The sequence below is a fragment of the Chelonia mydas genome, chromosome 2 (genome assembly GCF_015237465.2).
Source record: "Chelonia mydas isolate rCheMyd1 chromosome 2, rCheMyd1.pri.v2, whole genome shotgun sequence".
NCBI classification, from domain to species: domain Eukaryota; kingdom Metazoa; phylum Chordata; order Testudines; family Cheloniidae; genus Chelonia; species Chelonia mydas.
In genome coordinates, this window is record NC_057850.1 from 139,415,949 (window position 1) to 139,436,663 (window position 20,715).

General features: G+C 41.5%; 1 protein-coding gene across 3 annotated transcripts in view; it reads right to left on the reverse strand.

Annotated features, from left to right (window-relative positions):
- The window catches only part of ADCY2 (adenylate cyclase 2), a 432,450-nt gene that overhangs the window by 64,350 nt on the left and 347,385 nt on the right, over positions 1-20,715 (reverse strand). For all 3 annotated transcript variants that reach the window (XR_006288776.1, XM_037893358.2, XM_043540281.1), the window contains exon 15: positions 15,310-15,394. Coding sequence is in view for 2 of the 3 variants with exons in the window: in XM_037893358.2 (XP_037749286.2) it covers positions 15,310-15,394 (85 nt within the window). In the remaining variant the exon portion in view is untranslated. The remainder of the gene's footprint in view (positions 1-15,309; positions 15,395-20,715) is intronic.

The following is a 20,715-nucleotide window of genomic DNA, read 5'->3' on the forward strand; positions in this document are numbered from 1 at the left end:
GGGTAAATCTGAGGAAAGGAATCACTTGTGGTGATTCGAAAATGACCTGCTTAAGCAGTCTGCTAGCTTCTTCTGCACTCCAGAGGGTAAGAGGCCTCAAGGTTGATTGAATGGGCTATATAAAATACCCACAGGTGAACTGCTTCCTGACAAAGGAGGGATAAGTGAGCTCCTCCCTGTCCATTGAGGTAAAACATTGCTGCAGTGTTGTCTATAAGAACAAACTGGTTTATCCCACTGATATGAGGCAGGAAAGACTAACAAGCAAGACAAATCACCCTGAGTTCTCTGACATTGATATGAAGAGTGAGCTCCCTCGAGGACCAAAAACCCTGAGTTTGGGGGAGGGGGAAGGGTGAGCTCCCCACCTGAGAACTGCAGTGTTTGAGACCAGAGTCACTGAGGGTTGAGGGCAGAAGATGGGAAAACCTGCACAAACATTGAGTGGATCCAACCACCAATTCAGTGAAAATAGAACCCACAAGGGTACCGTGAGCACAGTGTCCAGATGAAGACAGCTTGGTGAGTACACTGAGGCCAGCTAAGTCTCGAGAAGTCTGAGGTGCAGCCTCACATGTTCTACTACATTTGTGAATGAGGCCAGTGCCCGAGGAGCTCCATATAGTTTCAGGCTGTTGTGACTGGATGAAATGTGAGGTCTGTCACTAAAGATTGACTAGACCAGAATCTTGATTCTCGGAGGAACACTCTGGCCTGGGCAGACTCCAACACTGCCCCTAACAGCATAATCCTCTGTACTGGGCAAAGAGTAGACTTATCTGCATTGATAAGAAGACCTAGGGCCTTGAAGGTTGACTGAAAGAGCTGAACACTGGATATAACTAGAGCTTTGGACCAACCCTTGACCAGCTAGTCTTCCAGGTAAGGACAGACCTGCACTCCTACTCTCCTCAGGAATGCTGCCATCATGGCCATACATTTTGTGTACCTGAGGAGCTCCAGACAGGCTGAATGGAAGTACCATGAACTGGTAATGTGAGTGCTTCACTAGGAACCTGAGGAGCTTTCTGTGCCCTTGGTATACTGACACATTAAAGTAGGTGTCTCTTAAATCGAGGGCAGCATAGGATCCATGTAGGGAATAATGAATGCCAGGGTGACCATACAAAACTTAATCTTTTTGAGATAGTCGTTAAGCTGATGCAGGTCTAAGATAGGTCTGAGACATTCCTTTGCTTTTGGGATTAGGAAATAATGGGAGTAGAAAATCTTCCTTCTTAAATGTGTTGAATCTCCTCTATGTGTCCCACTTGAAGGATCGACTGAACCTCCTGGACCGGAAGTTCTTTGTGAGAGTGGTCCCTGAAGAGGCAGAGGAAGGGAGGGTGGGAAGAAGGGATAGAAATAAACTGGATGATGTATCCCACTTCTAGAGTGCCCAACACCCAAGGGTCCAAGGTGATACAGGACAAAGCCCTGAGTAAATGGGAAAGACAGTTTGCAAACAAAGAAAAAACGGGGTCTGGCATCCTGGGAACTGGCATGGCATCCCTGAGCATCATAGAATCATAGAATATCAGGGTTGGAAGGGACCTCAGGAGGTCACCTAGTCCAACCCCCTGCTCAAAGCAGGACCAATCCCCAATTAAATCATCCCAGCCAGGGCTTTGTCAAGCCTGACCTTAAAAACATCAAAGGAAGGAGATTCCACCACCTCCCTAGGTAACGCATTCCCGTGTATCACCACCCTCCTACTGAAAAAAGTTTTTCCTAATATCCAACCTAAACCTCCCCCACTGCAACTTGAGACCATTACTCCTCATTCTGTCATCTGCTACCACTGAGAACAGTCTAGATCCATCCTCTTTGAAACCCCCTTTCAGGTAGTTGAAAGCAGCTATCAAATCCCCCCTCATTCTTCTCTTCTGTAGACTAAACATCCCCAGTTCCCTCAGCCTCTCCTCATAAGTCATGTGTTCCAGTCCCCTAATCATTTTTGTTGCCCTCCACTGGACTCTCTCCAATTTTTCCACATCCTTCTTGTAGTGTGGGGCCCAAAACTGGACACAGTACTCCAGATGAGGCCTCACCAATGTCGAATAGAGGGGAACGATCACGTCCCTCGATATGCTGGCAATGCCCCTACATATACATCTCAAAATGCCATTGGCCTTCTTGGCAACAAGGGCACACTGTTGACTCATATCCAGCTTCTTGTCCACTGTAACCCCTAGGTCCTTTTCTGCAGAACTGCTGCCGAGCCACTCGGTACCTAGTCTGTAGCGGTGCATGGGATTCTTCCATCCTAAGTGCAGGACTCTGCACTTGTCCATGTTGAACCTCATCAAATTTCTTTTGGCCCAATCCTCTAATTTGTCTAGGGCCCTCTGTATCCTATCCCTACCCTCCAGTGTATCTATCTCTCCTCCCAGTTTAGTGTCATCTGCAAACTTGCTGAGGGTGCAATCCACACCATCCTCCAGATCATTAATGAAGATATTGAACAAAACCAGCCCCAGGACCTACCCTTGGGGCACTCCACTTGATACCGGCTGCCAACTAGACATGGAGCCATTGATCACTACCCATTGAGCCCGACAATCTAGCCAACTTTCTATCCACCTTATAGTCCATTCATCCAGCCCATACTTCTTTAACTTGCTGGCAAGAATACTGTGGGAGACCGTGTCAAAAGCTTTGCTAAAATCAAGGAACAACATGTCCACCATTTTCCCCTCATCCAGTTATCTCGTCATAGAAGGAAATTAGATTAGTCAGGCATGACTTGCCCTTGGTGAATCCATGCTGACTGTTCCTGATCACTTTCCTCTCCTCTAAGTGCTTCAGAATTGATTCCTTGAGGACCTGCTCCATGATTTTTCCAGGGACTGAGGTGAGGCTGACTGGCCTGTAGTTCCCAGGATCCTCCTTCTTCCCTTTTTTAAAGATGGGGACTACATTAGCCTTTTTCCATCACATCAAAATGCCTGCTTAGAACCCCCTAGATGTCTAAGTATGGAAGGCATTGATACACAGGCAGAAGGGGGAGGTGGTCTATGCCTATAACTTCTACTCTTTTTTCTCTGTAGGTTGTGTCAGACCACTAGAGCAGAATTCCAGAGAAGTTGCTGAGGCTGGAAGTGCTTCCTGGTGTGTACAACTTGCAAGACTTAGAAGCTGCCCTTGTGTCCTTTAATCCAGGGAGCTTAGCATGAGTTTGTCCCGAAAAGAGCAAGGAACTCTCAAACGACAGGTCCTGCAATCTGTTGGACCTCCTGCAGGAGCCCAGAGGACAGCAACCAGGAGCTCCTACACATGGCCACTACCAAAGCCACAGACTTAGCAGCTGAGTCAGCCACATCCAGAGCAGCTTCAAATGAGCCCCTTGCCACCTCTTTTCCCTCATTCACTAGTGAGGAGAACTCCTGTCTAGCATCTTCTGGCAGCATGTCTTTAAATTTTAGCATGGAGTCCCATACATTAAAGTCATACCTGCCTAAAAGTGCATGTTGGTTTGCAACCCAGTAGAATAAACTTTCCTACCAAACAGGTCTAACTTTTTTGAGTCTTTTGATTTTGGGGTTGCATCCTGATGCTCCTGCCTTTCCCTCTCATTGGCAACGGATACTACCAAGGACACTGGATGGGGATGGGAGTAAAGGACACATAACTTTGTGTGGGCACATAATACTTATGCTCAGCCCTTTCAGAAGAGGGCGGAAGGCATGCAGGGGTCTGCCACAGCCACTTTATTGGGTTCATAATGGCCAAATTGAGAGGTAGGTGGTGAAAGTATTCATTTACTTCCTCTACCTGTATGCCCAGACTTCAGGCAACCCTCTTTAACAATTCTTGATGTGCATTATAGTCATCTCGGGGAGGCAACATACACCCTCCTGTGACTGCCATGTCAGGGGAGGAGGAAGAGGAGGCCAGCATTGGTTGCAGATGCTCTTCCTCTATTTCTTGATCTGCAAGGTCCTGTTGAGCTAGTTCTTGATGCCTGATACTGAGCTTGGTACCAGAGTCAGGAATTGGTGCTGCTCAGTGGGTAGGTGCCACATGTCTTTCTGAGATCAGCGAATAGGAGTGCCTGGAATACAATTTGGAAATGGGGTGACAGGCCCATGGATTCCAAAAAGGCCTCTGGACAGGGGTTGGGTCCCCAGTGACCTTCTGGCCATGAATGCATCAAATGAAGTGAGCTGTAGCTCACAAAAGCTTATGCTCAAACAAATTTGTTAGTCTCTAAGGTGCCACAAGTATTCCTTTTCTTTTTGCGAATACAGACTAACACGGCTGCCACTCTGAAACCTGTAATTATGCAAGGCACTGAATTTAGCCGTATGGAGTGGAAATCTAGATTTTCCACTGAATGTATCTGATGAAGTGCGCTGAAGCTCACGAAAGCTTATGCTCAAATAAATTGGTTAGTCTCTAAGGTGCCACAAGTACTCCTTTTCTTCTTAATAACACTATTAGCCAAGATGCTCAGGGATGCAACTCTATGCTCTGGGTGTCCATAAGCCTTTGACTGTCAAATGCTAGGACTTGATGACAGAATAATTGCCCTGTTCTGTTCATTCTCTTTGAAGCATCTGACATTGGCCATTGTTGGAAGACAGGATATTGGGCTAAATGATCTGACACAGTATGGCCATACTTATGTTATGTGCCAATCATGTCACAGCTGAAACACAATGTCACAGGAACTGTCACACATACCCTTGACATGGTAGGTGTGGTTGGAATATCTTGATTGAAGACCTTTTATTTATTGAAAGCAAATGAATCATATTTTGTACAGTTCAGTCACTGTTTTGTTTATCTTGCAGACATCCTAATATTTTATTAAATTGTAAATTACAGAGTTAGACAGTGAGTGACCAAAGAAAAAAAAATGTTCAAGTTATTGATATAGCTATTTTCAGTCGAATCCAAAGAACAGGCCAAAATTCAGTTAAAATCCCAATCTAAGTTTTGTGAAGGGAACTAATGCCCTGATCTTGTAAAGAGAATGCACATTTATTCCAAGCATGTGAGTAGTCCCACTGACTTTAACAGGACTACTCTGGTACTTAAAATTAAGAACATGTGTAAGTCTTTACAGGATTGGGGCCTTATTGACTAAATGACTGCCAAGTGACAGACATTCAGTTATGTAAGTAGGCTACTATTTGTGCAGTCCTCTTTGTTAATACTTGTAAAGAAAACCTTATAATCAAGAATCTGAACTAATCAAAACACTGCATCCTTCTAACAGCCTCAAACTTGCAATACCATTGGCATAATGTGTGTACCACTGCAAAGGTAAAGCTTGAAATCAAGAAAATGGTTTCACACAAGCAGTGCCTCACACGGGCACTACTTCCTCTGTACTGCTTGGAAGTATATGTTGTCTTTCTACCAGCTTTGTAAGTGATGTATGCACTAACAATGCTATTTATGCTAGTGAATTGCAAATACCTTTAAATAAACTATTTCTGATTAACATGTAAATTCTATGTAAATAGATGTGAAGGTTGTACATCACTGCTACAGAAGATGACCAAACATTTAAATATGAGCTCATACACCTCACTGTAACAGTTCGACCCTAATACAAATTAATAATAATTACATTCATAATTTCTCTTTACAGCTCTTGAGTACAACAGCATCACTAAAAATAAGAGCAAATATGAGCATAGACATTTCAAAGTTAAGACAATGTCTTTATAGGTATGGGAAAAAATTCCTCATGAAGAGCAATTGTTTACTTTAGGGAAGAGATAACAGAAGGGAGTATGATAAATACATACAAAACAAGGATTGGGAAAGAGAAGGTAGATTGTTAGACGGCTTATCCCTTCACCCTCCCATTCCCTTGTCTGTCTCACGTGAATAGAAAGCAGCAATACCCGAAGTCCGAAGGTGCAAACAATTCAATGTTTATTGGGGTAAACTTCCAGCAAGCATGATTCCAGTTTCCTTCCTCAGTGTCCCCCTTCCCAGCTCTGATGCCACAGAGTCTTGCCTGTGTCCCTGTTCCCATTCCCGCCCTTAGCTAAACATGATTCCAATTTCCACCCCCCTCACTTCCTGATTGATTGCAGACTATATAGTAAAACTTGCTTAGTTTTACGTTAACCAATCATTTTACTGAAATTTAACTAACCAACCCAACATATTGTAACATGATTATCTAACCAATTATATCCCACCACCTTAATTGGTTTACACCCAACAAAATTAATTATACAGCAGACAGAAACAGTCAGAGAACCAGACAGAGATTATACAGACAAACAATAGGGAAGTGGGGACTACAGTGATAGAACAACAAAGAAATGAGGATTTCACACCCCAGCTTTTGATAAGTGAGTTCTTGCCAGACAGGATGCTATCAAACTAAGTTTTCTTTTAATCTTCTAGGCTCTTCCCTTTCTCTGGAGGTGATAGATTGGATCACCTTTTTAACAGCCCCAAATTGCCTTACTTCAGTGTGACTGGTGAGGACGTGACCGTTCGCTTCCTAGCTTATGGCTGCCCCTGTTGTTTAGCCAAAGGCCTTAGCCTAAGAACAAAGCCTTAGACTATCATAGTGAGAGAAGGCCTATAAACAGGAAGACTGATTTTGATTCTTGTTTTGTACCTCTATAACTAGCTAAGTGATAAGAATACACCTAAATTCTTAAAGTATAGGCCTTTGCAGACAGGCCTGAATATCTATATCCTAACATAGGTAGAGCAGTTATTTGTACTTGTTCATAATATGGGAACAAAGGGAACAATTTCCAGTGAAATTGAAAGGCTGCACATTGGTAAAAATTGATAAAAGAAAATACTTTTTTCACACAATGCACAATTGGAATGTGAAATTCTTTGTCACAGAATCTCTTTGAGGCCAAAAATTTGCAGCATTAAAAAAAGAACTGAAGTTTGGAAGGGCTATAAATTCTCATGCTTCAGGGTATAAGCCAATCTCTAACTAAAGAGGGTTAGGAAGAAACTTTCCAAACTGGGCAAGTTATTGTATAACTGTCTACTCTTACACATTCCTCTGAAGCATCTGATACTATTCACTGTCAGAGACAAGTTATTGGGCTAGAGAGGCCAATGGTCTGATCTAGTATGGTATTTCCTAAAAGGAAAGAATTCTAAATTGTGGATGCAATGTGCTTGACACTTCAGAACCGCTATATTTTCAAGAGATGGCTCTGTATGCATACTTGATTAATAATCTCAGGTGTTGAACTGCAGTGCTCTGGAATAGCGTGATCAATGGGCCATCAACTTATTATGATGAACCTAAAGTGAAAATCAAGTATAAATCTCCTACCTTATGATGTATTAACTGAGTCCCAAAAAGATCTAGATAGTCACATAACCCTTAATGTCTTTAAATGAATTATTCTTTGAAGAGCATAAGTATTTTTCATGTTCTCTTTCCAATGAAAAGAAAAGGAAATGTGCAAGAACTGTTAAAGATTGACAGTCATTTCACATCTTATTCCCTTTGCAAAGATGACAACCATTTAAAACCAGAACAGATTGAGAGGGCAAACAGGTGTCATTTAAGTAAGATGAGTGCACAGTGTGATGACAGCCAGATGTCCTTAATTTCAACCAAGCAGAACCCAAGAGCATTACTATGACAAAAAATATTGGTGTTTCCACTTCAAATCCTCAAGAAGTTTATAGCATTTCTCTTAAATATTTTTCCAGGATTGAAATTTGGCATAGCAAGGCTCGACAAGGTTAGGAAACTAATTAGTTATTTATTTTTGCATATTTTAAAATGAAATCAATTGGCAATTTTAAGTTATATGAACACACACACACAACCAGGAGGACAAATGCTGCCCTCAGTTGTGTGTACATGTCTCCTGTTGACATAAATGCATGCAAGTTATCTGAGAGCAGAATATGGCCCTGAACATTTTGTTTTAAATTGTGTTATAGGGCCTTATTAAAGAAAAAACTGGCTTTGCAGCTGACACCTCATACACTTTCTCAGGACCTTCTGTAAGGGGCTCCAAAACATCCATCTCTGGAGATCAGGGATGGCAGAACCCAGCTTGCCAAACAACTGTACGTATTTGCTTTTTTCAGATTGGTCAACAACAACAACCCACCATGATTATAATTTAGGTAAATAAATCCTGTCTTCTCAAAATACTGAAAATGAATGGGAAAATGGTTTCCTTCTATCAAAGCATGAAGGCCAAATACGAGAATCTGTGCTGGCCTGAGCATTTCAGGCTGCTCTTTTCAGTGGCAGAACAAGGGTGATGTCATGGTAGGAGTCTGCTATAGACCACTGGACCAGGGGGATGAGGTGGACGAGGCTTTCTTCCGGCAACTCACGGAAGTTACTAGATCGCTGGCCCTGGTTCTCATGGGAGACTTCAATCACCCTGATATCTGCTGGGAGAGCAATACAGTGGTGCACAGACAATCCAGGAAGTTTTTGGAAACTGTAGGGGACAATTTCCTGGTGCAAGTGCTGGAGGAACCAACTAGGGGCAGAGCTCTTCTTGACCTGCGGCTCACAAACCGGGAGGAATTAGTAGGGGAAGCAAAAGTGGATGGGAACTTGGGAGGCAGTGACCATGAGATGGTCGAGTTCAGGATCCTGACACAGGGAAGAAAGAACAGCAGCAGAATACGGACCCTGGACTTCAGAAGAGCAGACTTTGACTCTCTCAGGGAACTGATGGGCAGGATCCCCTGGGAGAATAACATGAGGGGGAAAGGAGTCCAGGAGAGCTGGCTGTATTTTAAAGAATCCTTATTGAGGTTACAGGGACAAACCATCCCGATGTGTAGAAAGAATAGTAAATATGGCAGGCGACCAGCTTGGCTTAACAGTGAAATCCTTGCTGATCTTAAATACAAAAAAGAAGCTTACAAGAAGTGGAAGGTTGGACAAATGACCAGGGAAGAGTATAAAAATATTCCTCGGGCAGGCAGGAGTGAAATCAGGAAGGCCAAATCACACCTGGAGTTGCAACTAGCAAGAGATGTTAAGAGTAACAAGAAGGGTTTATTTAGGTATGTTAGCAACAAGAAGAAAGTCAAGGAAAGTGTGGGCCCTTTTCTGAATGAGGGAGGCAACCTAGTGACAGAGGATGTGGAAAAAGCTAATGTACTCAATGCTTTTTTTGCCTCTGTCTTCACAAACAAGGTCAGCTCCCAGACTACTGCACTGGGCAGCACAGCATGGGGAGGAAGTAACCAGCCCTCTGTGGAGAAAGAGGTGGTTCAGGACTATTTAGAAAAGCTGGACGAGCACAAGTCCATGGGGCCGGATGCATTGCATCCGAGAGTGCTAAAGGAGTTGGTGGATGTGATTGCAGAGCCATTGGCCATTATCTTTGAAAACTCATGGCGACCGTGGGAGGTCCTGGACAACTGGAAAAAGGCTAATGTAGTGCCCATCTTTGAAAAAGGGAAGAAGGAGGATCCTCGGAAGTACAGGCCAGACAGCCTCACCTCAGTCCCTGGAAAATCATGGAGCAGGTCCTCAAGCAATCAATTCTGAAGCACTTAGAGGAGAGGAAAGTGATCAGGAACAGTCAGCATAGATTCACCAAGGGCAAGTCATGCCTGACTAATCTAATTGCCTTTTATGATGAGATAACTGGCTCTGTGGATGAGGGGAAAGCAGTGAACGTGTTATTCCTTGGCTTTAGGAAAGCTTTCAGTATGGTCTCCCACAGTATTCTTGCCAGCAAGTTAAAGAAGTTTGGGATGGATGAATGGACTATAAGGTGGATAGAAAGCTGGCTAGATTGTTGGGCTCAATGGGTAGTGATCAATGGCTCCATGTCTAGTTGGCAGCCGGTATCAAGTGGAGTGCCCCAAGGGTCGGTCCTCGGGCTGGTTTTGTTCAATATCTTCATTAATGATCTGGAGGATGGTGTGGATTGCACCCTCAGCAAGTTTGCAGATGACACTAAACTGGGAGCAGAGGTAGATACGCTGGAGGGTAGGGATAGGATACAGAGGGACCTAGATAAATTAGAGGATTGGGCCAAAAGAAATCTGATGAGGTTCAACAAGGACAAGTGCAGAGTCCTGCACTTAGGACGGAAGAATCCCATGCACCGCTACAGACTAGGGACCGAGTGGCTAGGCAGCAGTTCTGCAGAAAAGGACCTAGGGGTTACAGTGGACAAGAAGCTGGATATGAGTCAACAGTGTGCCCTTGTTGCCAAGAAGGCCAATGGCATTTTGGGATGTATAAGTAGGGGCATTGCCAGCATATCGAGGGACGTGATCGTTCCCCTCTATTCGACACTGGTGAGGCCTCATCTGGAGTAGTGTGTCCAGTTTTGGGCCCTACACTACAAGAAGGATGTGGAAAATTTGGAAAGAGTCCTGCGGAGGGCAACAAAAATGATTACGGGACTGGAACACATGAGTTATGAGGAGAGGCTGAGGGAACTGGGGATGTTTAGTCTACAGAAGAGAAGAATGAGGGGGGATTTGATAGCTGCTTTGAACTACCTGAAAGGGGGTTCCAAAGAGGATGTATCTAGACTGTTCTCAGTGGTAGCAGATGACAGGACAAGGAGTAATGGTCTCAAGTTGCAGTGGGGGAGGTTTAGGTTGGATATTAGGAAAACCTTTTTCAGTAGGAGGGTGTTGATACACTGGAATGCGTTATCTAGGGAGGTGGTGGAGTCTCCTTCCTTAGAAGTTTTTAAGGTCAGGCTTGACAAAGCCCTGGCTGGGATGATTTAGTCGGGGATCGGTCCTGCTTTGAGCAGGGGATTGGACTAGATGACCTCCTGAGGTCCCTTCCAACCCTGATATTCTATGATTTGTAGCTGGTGGGTCAGATTCCAAATCTGCAATGGCAAAAGGGTGTAACTTGAGCTCACACACATAGCTTGGTTGCAGTGAGGGATGCTGGGATTCTGCATCGCAGAAGAGACAAAATTAGACACATGCAGTGGGAGAGGAAGACAGATATGAATGAAGATCCAGCTGTTTTCCAGTTTCTCTTTTGCAGTTTCTCTTTTCTCTTTGTCTTACCATATCAGGCACACAATTATGGTGCACAATAAATAATAATGGTGCTAACAGGAGTGATTATAATAATTCACAGCTATAATATAATAACCTACTTTGCAGATGCCAATAAGCTGCTTACTGACAGCCAAGCCCACAAGGCACAAATAGAAATAGTGCCCCCACTGCTTGCAGCTGCTCAGGTCAGCAAGAAATCTCATAGGTCACACAGATACAATCCCGGATCCCCCTTCAGGGGAACATATTTTCTCTATATAGTAGAAAATATATGAAAAATATATTGTGAGCATTGAAAATAAATATTAGATATGATTAAAGTGGCACCATTTCTGGATACTGCCTACATTTATTGGAACTCTTTTGGGTTGCTCCTTTAAAAGAAAAGCCCCAGAAAAGAATGTTTGCATTCCCCCCTTAGCTGGATGAATGAGCAAAGACTTCAGTGGAGCAGGTATTCCAATATCATTTGACTCCAATATGCCAGGACCCTGTCTCCTGTTTTCAGAACTGAGAGGTCCCATTGAGAATAGTGCCCCATCAACATACATTTCTGCTCTGTCCAAAGCACTGCACCTTGCCATGTAGTCCTGCTGTAGCAATCTATTTCTTATTTCCTTCTTTTTGCTCTGCTATTCACCATTCACTGGCACATCTTTGCTGCCATCATATTTTTCCTGATGTCATTAATAGACAGTAATAAAACTGATATTATATTAGGTTTGTGCATAAGAGCTAATCTGGGCTAAAAAGTAATACTCAATTGTAATCTAGCACCTTTATCTAAGAATCTCAAAGCACTTTATAAATGTTAAATTAAGTCTTGCACCATGGCTAGGAGGTAGCATTATTATCTGTATTATATAAAGAAGCAAACTGAATCACACAGAGATTGAGTTCCTCAAGAGCACACTTCAATTCAGTACTAGACTCAGATAAAACAATGCAGAGTCTTAGGGCTAGATTAACAACGGACTTTAGACACTGCACTATATGGGGAGAGCTAGGCACCCAAGAAAGAGATCCTAGACGCCCACAATCTGAGTGAGAAGCCCCTTAAGTGAGTCAGGAGTAAAATGCAGAGGAGAGGAGTGCGGCTTATGACCCAGATCCTCACAGATACTTAGGCACTTCACTCCACAGATCTGAGTCTTAGGCACCCAACTGACAGGCTGGAAGGAGGTGCCGATCTCTTTTTGGGATTCTCAGCTGTGAACGCTTTTGTGCTTTTTACCAACTATAGTACAAGTAATGCTGTGTAAGGTTACTATACATGAGAGAGGTTAGAGGAAACAAAAACAATATTTCAGTTTATTTACTTTGGGCACTTGATAGCATTATGTGTATAGTCACTTTAACTATTTCCTCTGTAAAACCAGTACATCTGTTTTCCCTCTTGCTTGTGTAAGTCTTTCATACCAGGGGAAAAGTTTGAAAGAGTGATTGTAAAAAGCACAGCTGATAGAGGTGGAGAAGGGGCATGAGAAAGGTGAAGTATCTGAAGCTAGTTAGTTCATTAAAAAAAAAAACTATTAGATTTCAAGTAATACTGTCATTTAAAATCATCTGATTATGAGTTTTATCTCCAGACTGCATAAAAAAGTATATCTAAAAGGCAAAACATTTGTTTATCAAATGCATTAGATTGTATCCAGGTCAAGTATTTTCAAATAACATTCTCGGATAAGATACCTATCACCCTTGTAAGGGCTTCTCCCTTCAATCTCTCAAAAATCATATTACATAAACTGAACATTTCTATGCAATCAGCATATACTTCAGAGGGTGAAATCCTGGCTCCTCTGAACTGAATGGGAGTTTTGCCATTGACTTCAATGGAGCCATGACTTCACCCACTATATTTTTTCATGAAGTAACTATAAACATTTCCAGTGGAGTGTGCTTCAAGCAAGGTTTGTTTACCAAGTTGTGTTGTTTCTCTCCTTAGTTAGGGTTATATTAAAGTGTTCATTTAAATAGGAAAAATAAATGAAAAGGATTCTCCAGTTCTATATCTTTTCTCCCTGTGAACATATGCACAAGCTGTACACAGAGTTAATCACCAATTAAGAGGGAGAATTTTTGTGGCAGACCCTTGTTATCATAATGACAGCACTGTTCTGAAGCCTCGTGTAACAGAAGTTAATACTATGTAAAATATACATCAGTTATTGTCTTATGATACTGGATCTGTTTAGTTTAGTAGGAATGAGACTGTAGATTTTTGAAATCTTAGGAATCAGGTTTCTCTCACAAAACATTAAAAAATACCGTGCTACCAAAGGAACTCTCCTAATAACTAGAGAGGCATATTGAGCAATATATATCACATGCATTTAGACCTAGACTTTCCAGGTCAGCTCATGGTAATGGCCAGACTCTAACCTCAGATGCTTTTTCAGCATTACTATTTATTTAAGAAATTTGCTATTGAGCATGTAACCAAGTACATGTTTTTAAAACCTCCTCATACACGAGTATAGGATCTTATCTCATGTATAGTCATGGTGATCTGTACTGTGTACTAGTTTCCCTGTCTTGACAGCAACCCCACAATATTCTTGGGTTGGGGTCTATCCAAAGAACACACCTTTTCTTAGGAAGCATAACCAAACTTAATTTTCAAACAATCTTGTTATCGGTTTACTTCACATATCAAGTCCTTTCTCATTTATAGGTGATCCTTGATTTTTGTAAGGAAGATTGATATCACTTGTTTTATATGCCTCTCATTGCTCTGCTTATTCCTAAAAATATTTTTATGGTATTCTTTAGTTAAGACTTGGAGTTCTAGGTTAGAATCCTCTAATTTTCTCATACCTGAACTAATATATACATGGACTGATTGCTTCTCTTGTACTAGGGTCCTCAATTACCTCTTTCTTTCTGAGACCCCCAAATGCAACAACTTATTCTCCATCAATCCCAGAATCCTCTCTTTTCTTCCTGCTTCAGTGGAGTCTCTGACTGCGTAGAAAGTGTGGAGCACCAATACACTCCGACTGATACAAGTGTACCAGGCAAGCAGGGAATAATCATAGAATCATAGAATATCAGGGTTGGAAGGGACCTCAGGAGGTCATCTAGTCCAACCCCCTGCTCAAAGCAGGACCAATCCCCAATTTTTGCCCCAGATCCCAAATGACCCCCTCAAGGATTGAACTCACAACCCTGGGTTTAGCAGGCCAATGTTCAAACCAGTGAGCTATCCCTCCCCCGTCAAGTCCTATGATTGGTTTCAAAATGGAAGACGTCATTGGAAAATAAAGACTAAAGAATAATTAAAGAATCAAAAGAGCTTAATTTTGATTTAATATGTCCGTGAGATGACACAGGATGAATGGCAAAACCACATATTAATTAATTAATGTGGAATTATACCATAATTATATAAATAATGTCCAGTTAGATTTTAGTTAAATATTAAGAGCCAAATTCAGCTTTCATTTACACCATTGTAAAGCTACAACCTCTTCCTGGCTCTCAAAGGAGTTATTCTGTGTCTCCTCCAGTATGACTGAAAGAAGTATTTTGCCCTGAAACAATAAATATTTGTTAAACATTCTCTTAGCATTTAACAAAATATCATGTTAACATGCTGTTCAAATGCAATATTTAAATGATCTTTTATGCAATTTACAGAGAAGAAATTTGCCAATATCTTGCATTAAGTATGTGAAATACTTAAATGCTACACATTAACAGATGGGCTAATAAGTAGATAGTAACATTAACAGTTCACGTGGCAACAGTATTTTAATATCAAATTTCAGTATATAGTCTTCTGTCACGTGATATTTAAATTACAATAAATATTAAATGTGTTATTAAATATAGATTACACAGTTGTTTAATATTTAAAAATCACACAAAAATTCTATCACAACATGAAAGTATTCACCAGGTAAACAAAAAAATTATTCTAGCTCTCATCAGTGCAAAAGCAAAAAACTCTGCACCTCAGAAAATAAAGCAAATCAGTCTATTTATAATGCAAACCTGTCAGAGAATCTGCCCCCAATTGCAATCATTGTATGCAAAGATTGTCATCACATTGACATTTTATGTTTTTCAGATCATTCAAGAAGCTGAAAGTAAATTAACCTAGGGGAATAAAGCCCTCAGGGACCTGGACCTCCATGCCTTACTCAGGGAAAATTCCCACTGAAACCAATGTGAGCTTTGGTACAAACAGCAGGAATAGGTCCTTATTAAACTGGCATTTTTCAAAGGTCACAAGATCTTGAAAAGACAGAAGGTTCTATGATCTGGCTTCTTATATATAAGAAATGGTATAGACCACTGAGTTAATATTTTCTGATTACCTACCAAAAGCTGTCCAGCAAAACAGATAAAAAGAATGAAGGAAAGCAAGAGAAATGCCACCCCAAAGGAAATTCCAAGGATAGATGTTCTATAAGACAATAAGAAAAAAAAGTTTATTAGGCATTATGCAAACGATGTACACATATCTACAGTGCAGCCTTCCTTTGTTCAGAATGTTGGTAAAGACAGTTAGAAAATGATATCCCAGGCATTAATCCTGCCTAAAATGCAATTTTCAAACGTCAATGACCCAGGGAAACAAATCCAATATTTTACCAGAAGGCTAATAAGCATTACTTCTTAGTAAGGGGCTATATTTTGTGCACCAAATTACAATTTTCTAAATCCAACCATATCAGCAAGATTGCATTTAAAAAAAAAACACCCACTTTTAAAAAATATGGTAGCTATGTTCCCACCCCGCCGCCATTGTCTTTCTTCTCAACAAAGGCTGAACCATTTTCTATTCACAGTTTCCAAAAAATGATACCTTGGGCAGAGTCCAGGCCTGGAAAATTTCTGCCCACGAAGAGCTTCAGAAAATTATGAACAACTGAAAAGAGTGACTTATAACATTATACAACCTTAAATATAGCTGTTGATAGTGATTTCTGCATTGCTTAATGTTATTGAAGCAAAGGCAATTGATTTCTCCTCTTCTAAAGACATAATATAAGATATTAAACACCAGTTGTCTTTACTAATGCTTAAATGGGAGCAGACATCTATAGTATGTTTTCCTATAGAAACTCTGTATTAAAGGAGAATATTATTGCTAACCTACTGCTATTTAATTATTGTAGAGTCTATTTAAATCCAAAATTAACAGTAATAATAATATAGGTTTCATAGAAAGGAAACAAAGTGAAAAACAGTAAAAGGAAGCAAATAAATACATAATAACAAACATTTTAAAAAGTCCCTTACCCATGAAAAATAACAAAGAAGAAAAAAAATCAACATTAAAATGAGAAAAAGGATTTTTTTAAAAAAAACTAATCTATCTGATAATGAGCCTCTAATCCACCCTTTGCTGTGTGGTACCCATGGGAAAAACCTAGAGCAAATATCGTCCATATATGCCCATTAAACACAGAAGAGGAGAAGCAGAGCCCATATAGCATTGTGTTCCCTCCGCTAAGATACTGGAGGTCCTTCCATGTGAGAACCAAGGCCGGCTATGATGAACCAGGCCAGGTGGAGAGGGCAGGGCACTCATTCCATGAGGTATTATAATATGGTCACATGGCAGATTTTCCCAGAAAAATACATTAGAGCTAATTGTGCTTAAGGAAGTATTGACTCTTGCTCTGTGCTTTGGGACTGGGAATAAGGAGATGCAGGTGCAGTCATGGCTATCCTACCAATGGCAAAACAGATCCTGAGTTAGCTTTACTCCTGGGGAATGAGAGGGGGAGGGAGGCGGGGAGAGCAGCAGCACTCAAGGCCTAGTTCTTAGCACCAATCTGCAGTTTTACCTACAGATCTTGAGGCATCTGCAGAGTTTAAAAGTTATACTCCTTGGCTCCCCTGGGCATCAGCAAACCTATTTCTTTGCCAAATATGATACATGGGCAACGCCTGGATGAAGCTTTTCCACATAAGCTTTCTACTCCTGCAGATTTTTCTGTTTTATGCCATACTATTGCCATTAAAATAATTTTTTCAGGGGCCAGTCACGGTCCATAGCTAGGGCTCCTAGGTGCTAAAGTAATACACCAAAAAAAGATAAATAAATAAATAAATAAATAAAAATAAGTAATACACATTTTATATTATAAGCTGTCTGGCCAATTACTTAATGCACCTTTAAACTCACAGTATTAGTACAAATTCAATTTGGTGAGAACAGCTGAATAAAAGTAAATTTGCAAGGTCATTCATAATGCCCTCAGCATGTATTCATCTTGAAATAATCAGGATTTTTTTAAGTTACCTGAAAATGCATATTATTAATTATTATTATTAAATATTTGTGTTACGGTAGCTGCCAGAATCTCCAATCAGGAGTGAGGCCACATCACACTTAAGCAGTGCACATGCACATGTGAGGACAGAGGCCCAGATCCTCAAAGGTATTTATGCAACTAAATTGCAGTGAGCTCAATGGGAGTTAGGCACCTAAATGCCTTTGAGAATCTGGGCTGTACTGCCTACCCTGAAAAGCTTAAAATATAAAAAGATAAGTGACACACAAAGGCTGGGAGGAGAAGGATGCAATCACATACATATAATTTTTACATATGTTAACACTTGCAATTGTTAAATAATAACAAACCTACAGAGTAAGTGCCAGCTCACCCCTTCTGCCTCTCAAGCAAGCATTCATAGAATCATAGAATCATAGAATATCAGGGTTGGAAGGGACCTCAGGAGGTCATCAAGTCCAACCCCCTGCTCAAAGCAGGACCGATCCCCAATTAAATCATCCCAGCCAGGGCTTTGTCAAGCCTGACCTTAAAAACTTCTAAGGAAGGAGACTCCACCACCTCCCTAGGTAACGCATTCCCGTGTTTCACCACCCTCCTAGTGAAAAAGATTTTCCTAATATCCAACTTAAACCTCCCTCACTGCAACTTGAGACCATTACTCCTTGTCCTGTCATCCGCTACCACTGAGAACAGTCTAGATACATCCTCTTTGGAACCCCCTTTCAGGTAGTTCAAAGCAGCTATCAAATCCCCCCTCATTCTTCTCTTCTGTAGACTAAACAATCCCAATTCCCTCAGCCTCTCCTCATAAGTCATGTGTTCCAGTCCCCTAATCATTTTTGTTGCCCTCCACTGGACTCTCTCCAATTTTTCCACATCCTTCTTGTAGTGTGGGGCCCAAAACTGGACACAGTACTCCAGATGAGGCCCCACCAGTGTCGAATAGAGGGGAACGATCACGTCCCTCGATCTGCTGGCAATGCCCCTACTTATACATCCCAAAATGCCATTGGCCTTCTTGGCAACAAGGGCACACTGTTGACTCATATCCAGCTTCTTGTCCACTGTAACCCCTAGGTCCGTTTCTGCAGAACTGCTGCCTAGCCACTCGGTTCCTAGTCTGTAGCAGTGCATGGGATTCTTCCGTCCTAAGTGCAGGACTCTGCACTTGTCCTTGTTGAACCTCATCAGATTTCTTTTGGCCCAATCCTTCAATTTGTCTAGGTCCCTCTGTATCCTATCCCTACCCTCCAGCGTATCTACCACTCCTCCCAGTTTAGTGTCGTCTGCAAACTTGCTGAGGGTGCAATCCACACCATCCTCCAGATCATTTATGAAGATATTGAACAAAACCGGCCCCAGGACCGACCCTTGGGGCACTCCGCTTGATACTGGCTGCCAACTAGACATGGAGCCATTGATCACTACCCGTTGAGCCTGACAATCTAGCCAGCTTACTATCCACCTTATAGCGCATTCATCCAGCCCATACTTCTTTAACTTGCTGGCAAGAATACTGTGGGAGACCATATCAAAAGCTTTGCTAAAGTCAAGGAACAACATGTCCACTGCTTTCCCTTCATCCACAGAACCAGTTATCTCGTCATAGAAGGCAATTAGATTAGTCAGGCATGACTTGCCCTTGGTGAATCCATGCGGACTGTTCCTGATCACTTTCCTCTCCTCTAAGTGCTTCAGAATTGATTCCTTGAGGACCTGCTCCATGATTTTTCTGGGGACTGAGGTGAGGCTGACTGGCCTGTCATTCATTTGCTGACTTCTAGGAGTCACAATGGAAGTGGGTATTGAGGAAAGATTTGATAAAAGAGAAGGTAGTGGCCTTATAGACCAGTTTTTGGAGGGTATTCCATATGTACAGAGAAGGAATGAGGAGCTGACATATAGGCAGAATAGAAAGTCATTGCTGCAGAGTGAAGGAGGTGGGGAGAGGAGGCGATTTAATAAGAGGCCAGAGTGGTCAAATAAGGGCAGACTTGTGAAAGGGCTTCAAGATCAGGACAAGAAGCTTATACTTGATGGGGGGAAGCAGTGGAGGTGTACAAAAAGGAGGGTAATGTGGTCTAAGTAACAGCTGAAAAAAGAAGATCTTAGCAGCTATGTTTTGTACGTGTTGAAGGGGAGCAATGTCAGTGTGAGAGTAGCAGAAGACAAGGAGGTTTCAGTAGTCAAATGACAGATGATGAAAGCTGGGGTGAGAATTTTGATTGTCTGGACAGAAAGAAAAGGACAGATCTTAGAAATGTGGTAAAGGTAGAAGTGGAAAGTTTCGGCTGTATGGGCAAGAGAGTGGGAGTGGCCAAAGGTGACCTCTTAGGCTACAGGACTGACTGACAGGGAGGATGGTGGTCATGTAAACAGTGAGGAGCCTTAAAGGGTTTTTGAGGAAAGATCAGCATTCTCTTTTAGTTACACTAAACTTACGCAAAAAGAAAAGGAGTACTTGTGGCACCTTAGAGACTAACAAATTTATTTGAGCATAAGCTTTTGTGAGCTACAGATCACTTCACTGGATGCATGCCTTCTTAATCTTTCCCTGTTTGCTGTATAGGATGTTGATCAGGTGGTTCTGCAGTTTCCACTGTAGCTCACGAAAGCTTATGCTCAAATAAATTTGTTAGTCTTTAAGGTGCCACAAGTCCTCCTTTTCTTTTTGCGGATACAGACTAACACGGCTGCTACTCTGTAAGCTTAAGTAGTTTCACTTTGCTCCTTAAGCTACCAGAGTGGGAAGCAAGCTACAGAAAAATGAAATACCAGCATTTTAAACACTGACCATGGGAAAATTGCATCAGCAATTTACTTTTGTTATTGACATGTTTTAAGTTTGCAGGTTTGTCATACAGTACCGTGTGTACAGGATACTGCATGAAGCAGGGTACCAGAGTATGTGGGTAAATAATTTTGATATGGCAATGTTTTTCTTGTGGTACTGCCCACTGAAGTCAATGGGAGCTGCAGTGCCTGTGAAAATCAGGCCACTTATTTAATTGCCTAAATGTAGATTTAGGTACCTAAATTGAGGCACTCCAAATTTGAAAATCTTGGTCCAGATCTTTACATTAAAGAGAATCCTGTGTATTGTGTAAGCTCTCCACATGTACTGTAGTAATTTATCAGATTCTTTTTATCTGCTTGGTTCAGACAAACCATTTTGGCAAAAGGGTATTCAGAAGCCTTCAGGTCCATTAAGTATTTTACTATACCTATTTGAATACCCTAATTTCCAGAAGTTCCATCCCCAAATGTTATCATTATTTACCTCACTGAGCTCCCTGATTGGCCAAGATTGTATATCATTGCCTGTGGAAGGACTGATTTTTGAAGCGTGATGAAAAGATATAAGAACTCCCTAGTTTTCACAATACCTGTAAGTATGAGGAATTGATGATCTTGAGCATCCACATTATTAGCAGTCTCCTCTTATTCTTATGACTACATTGAGATAACTATATTTTGA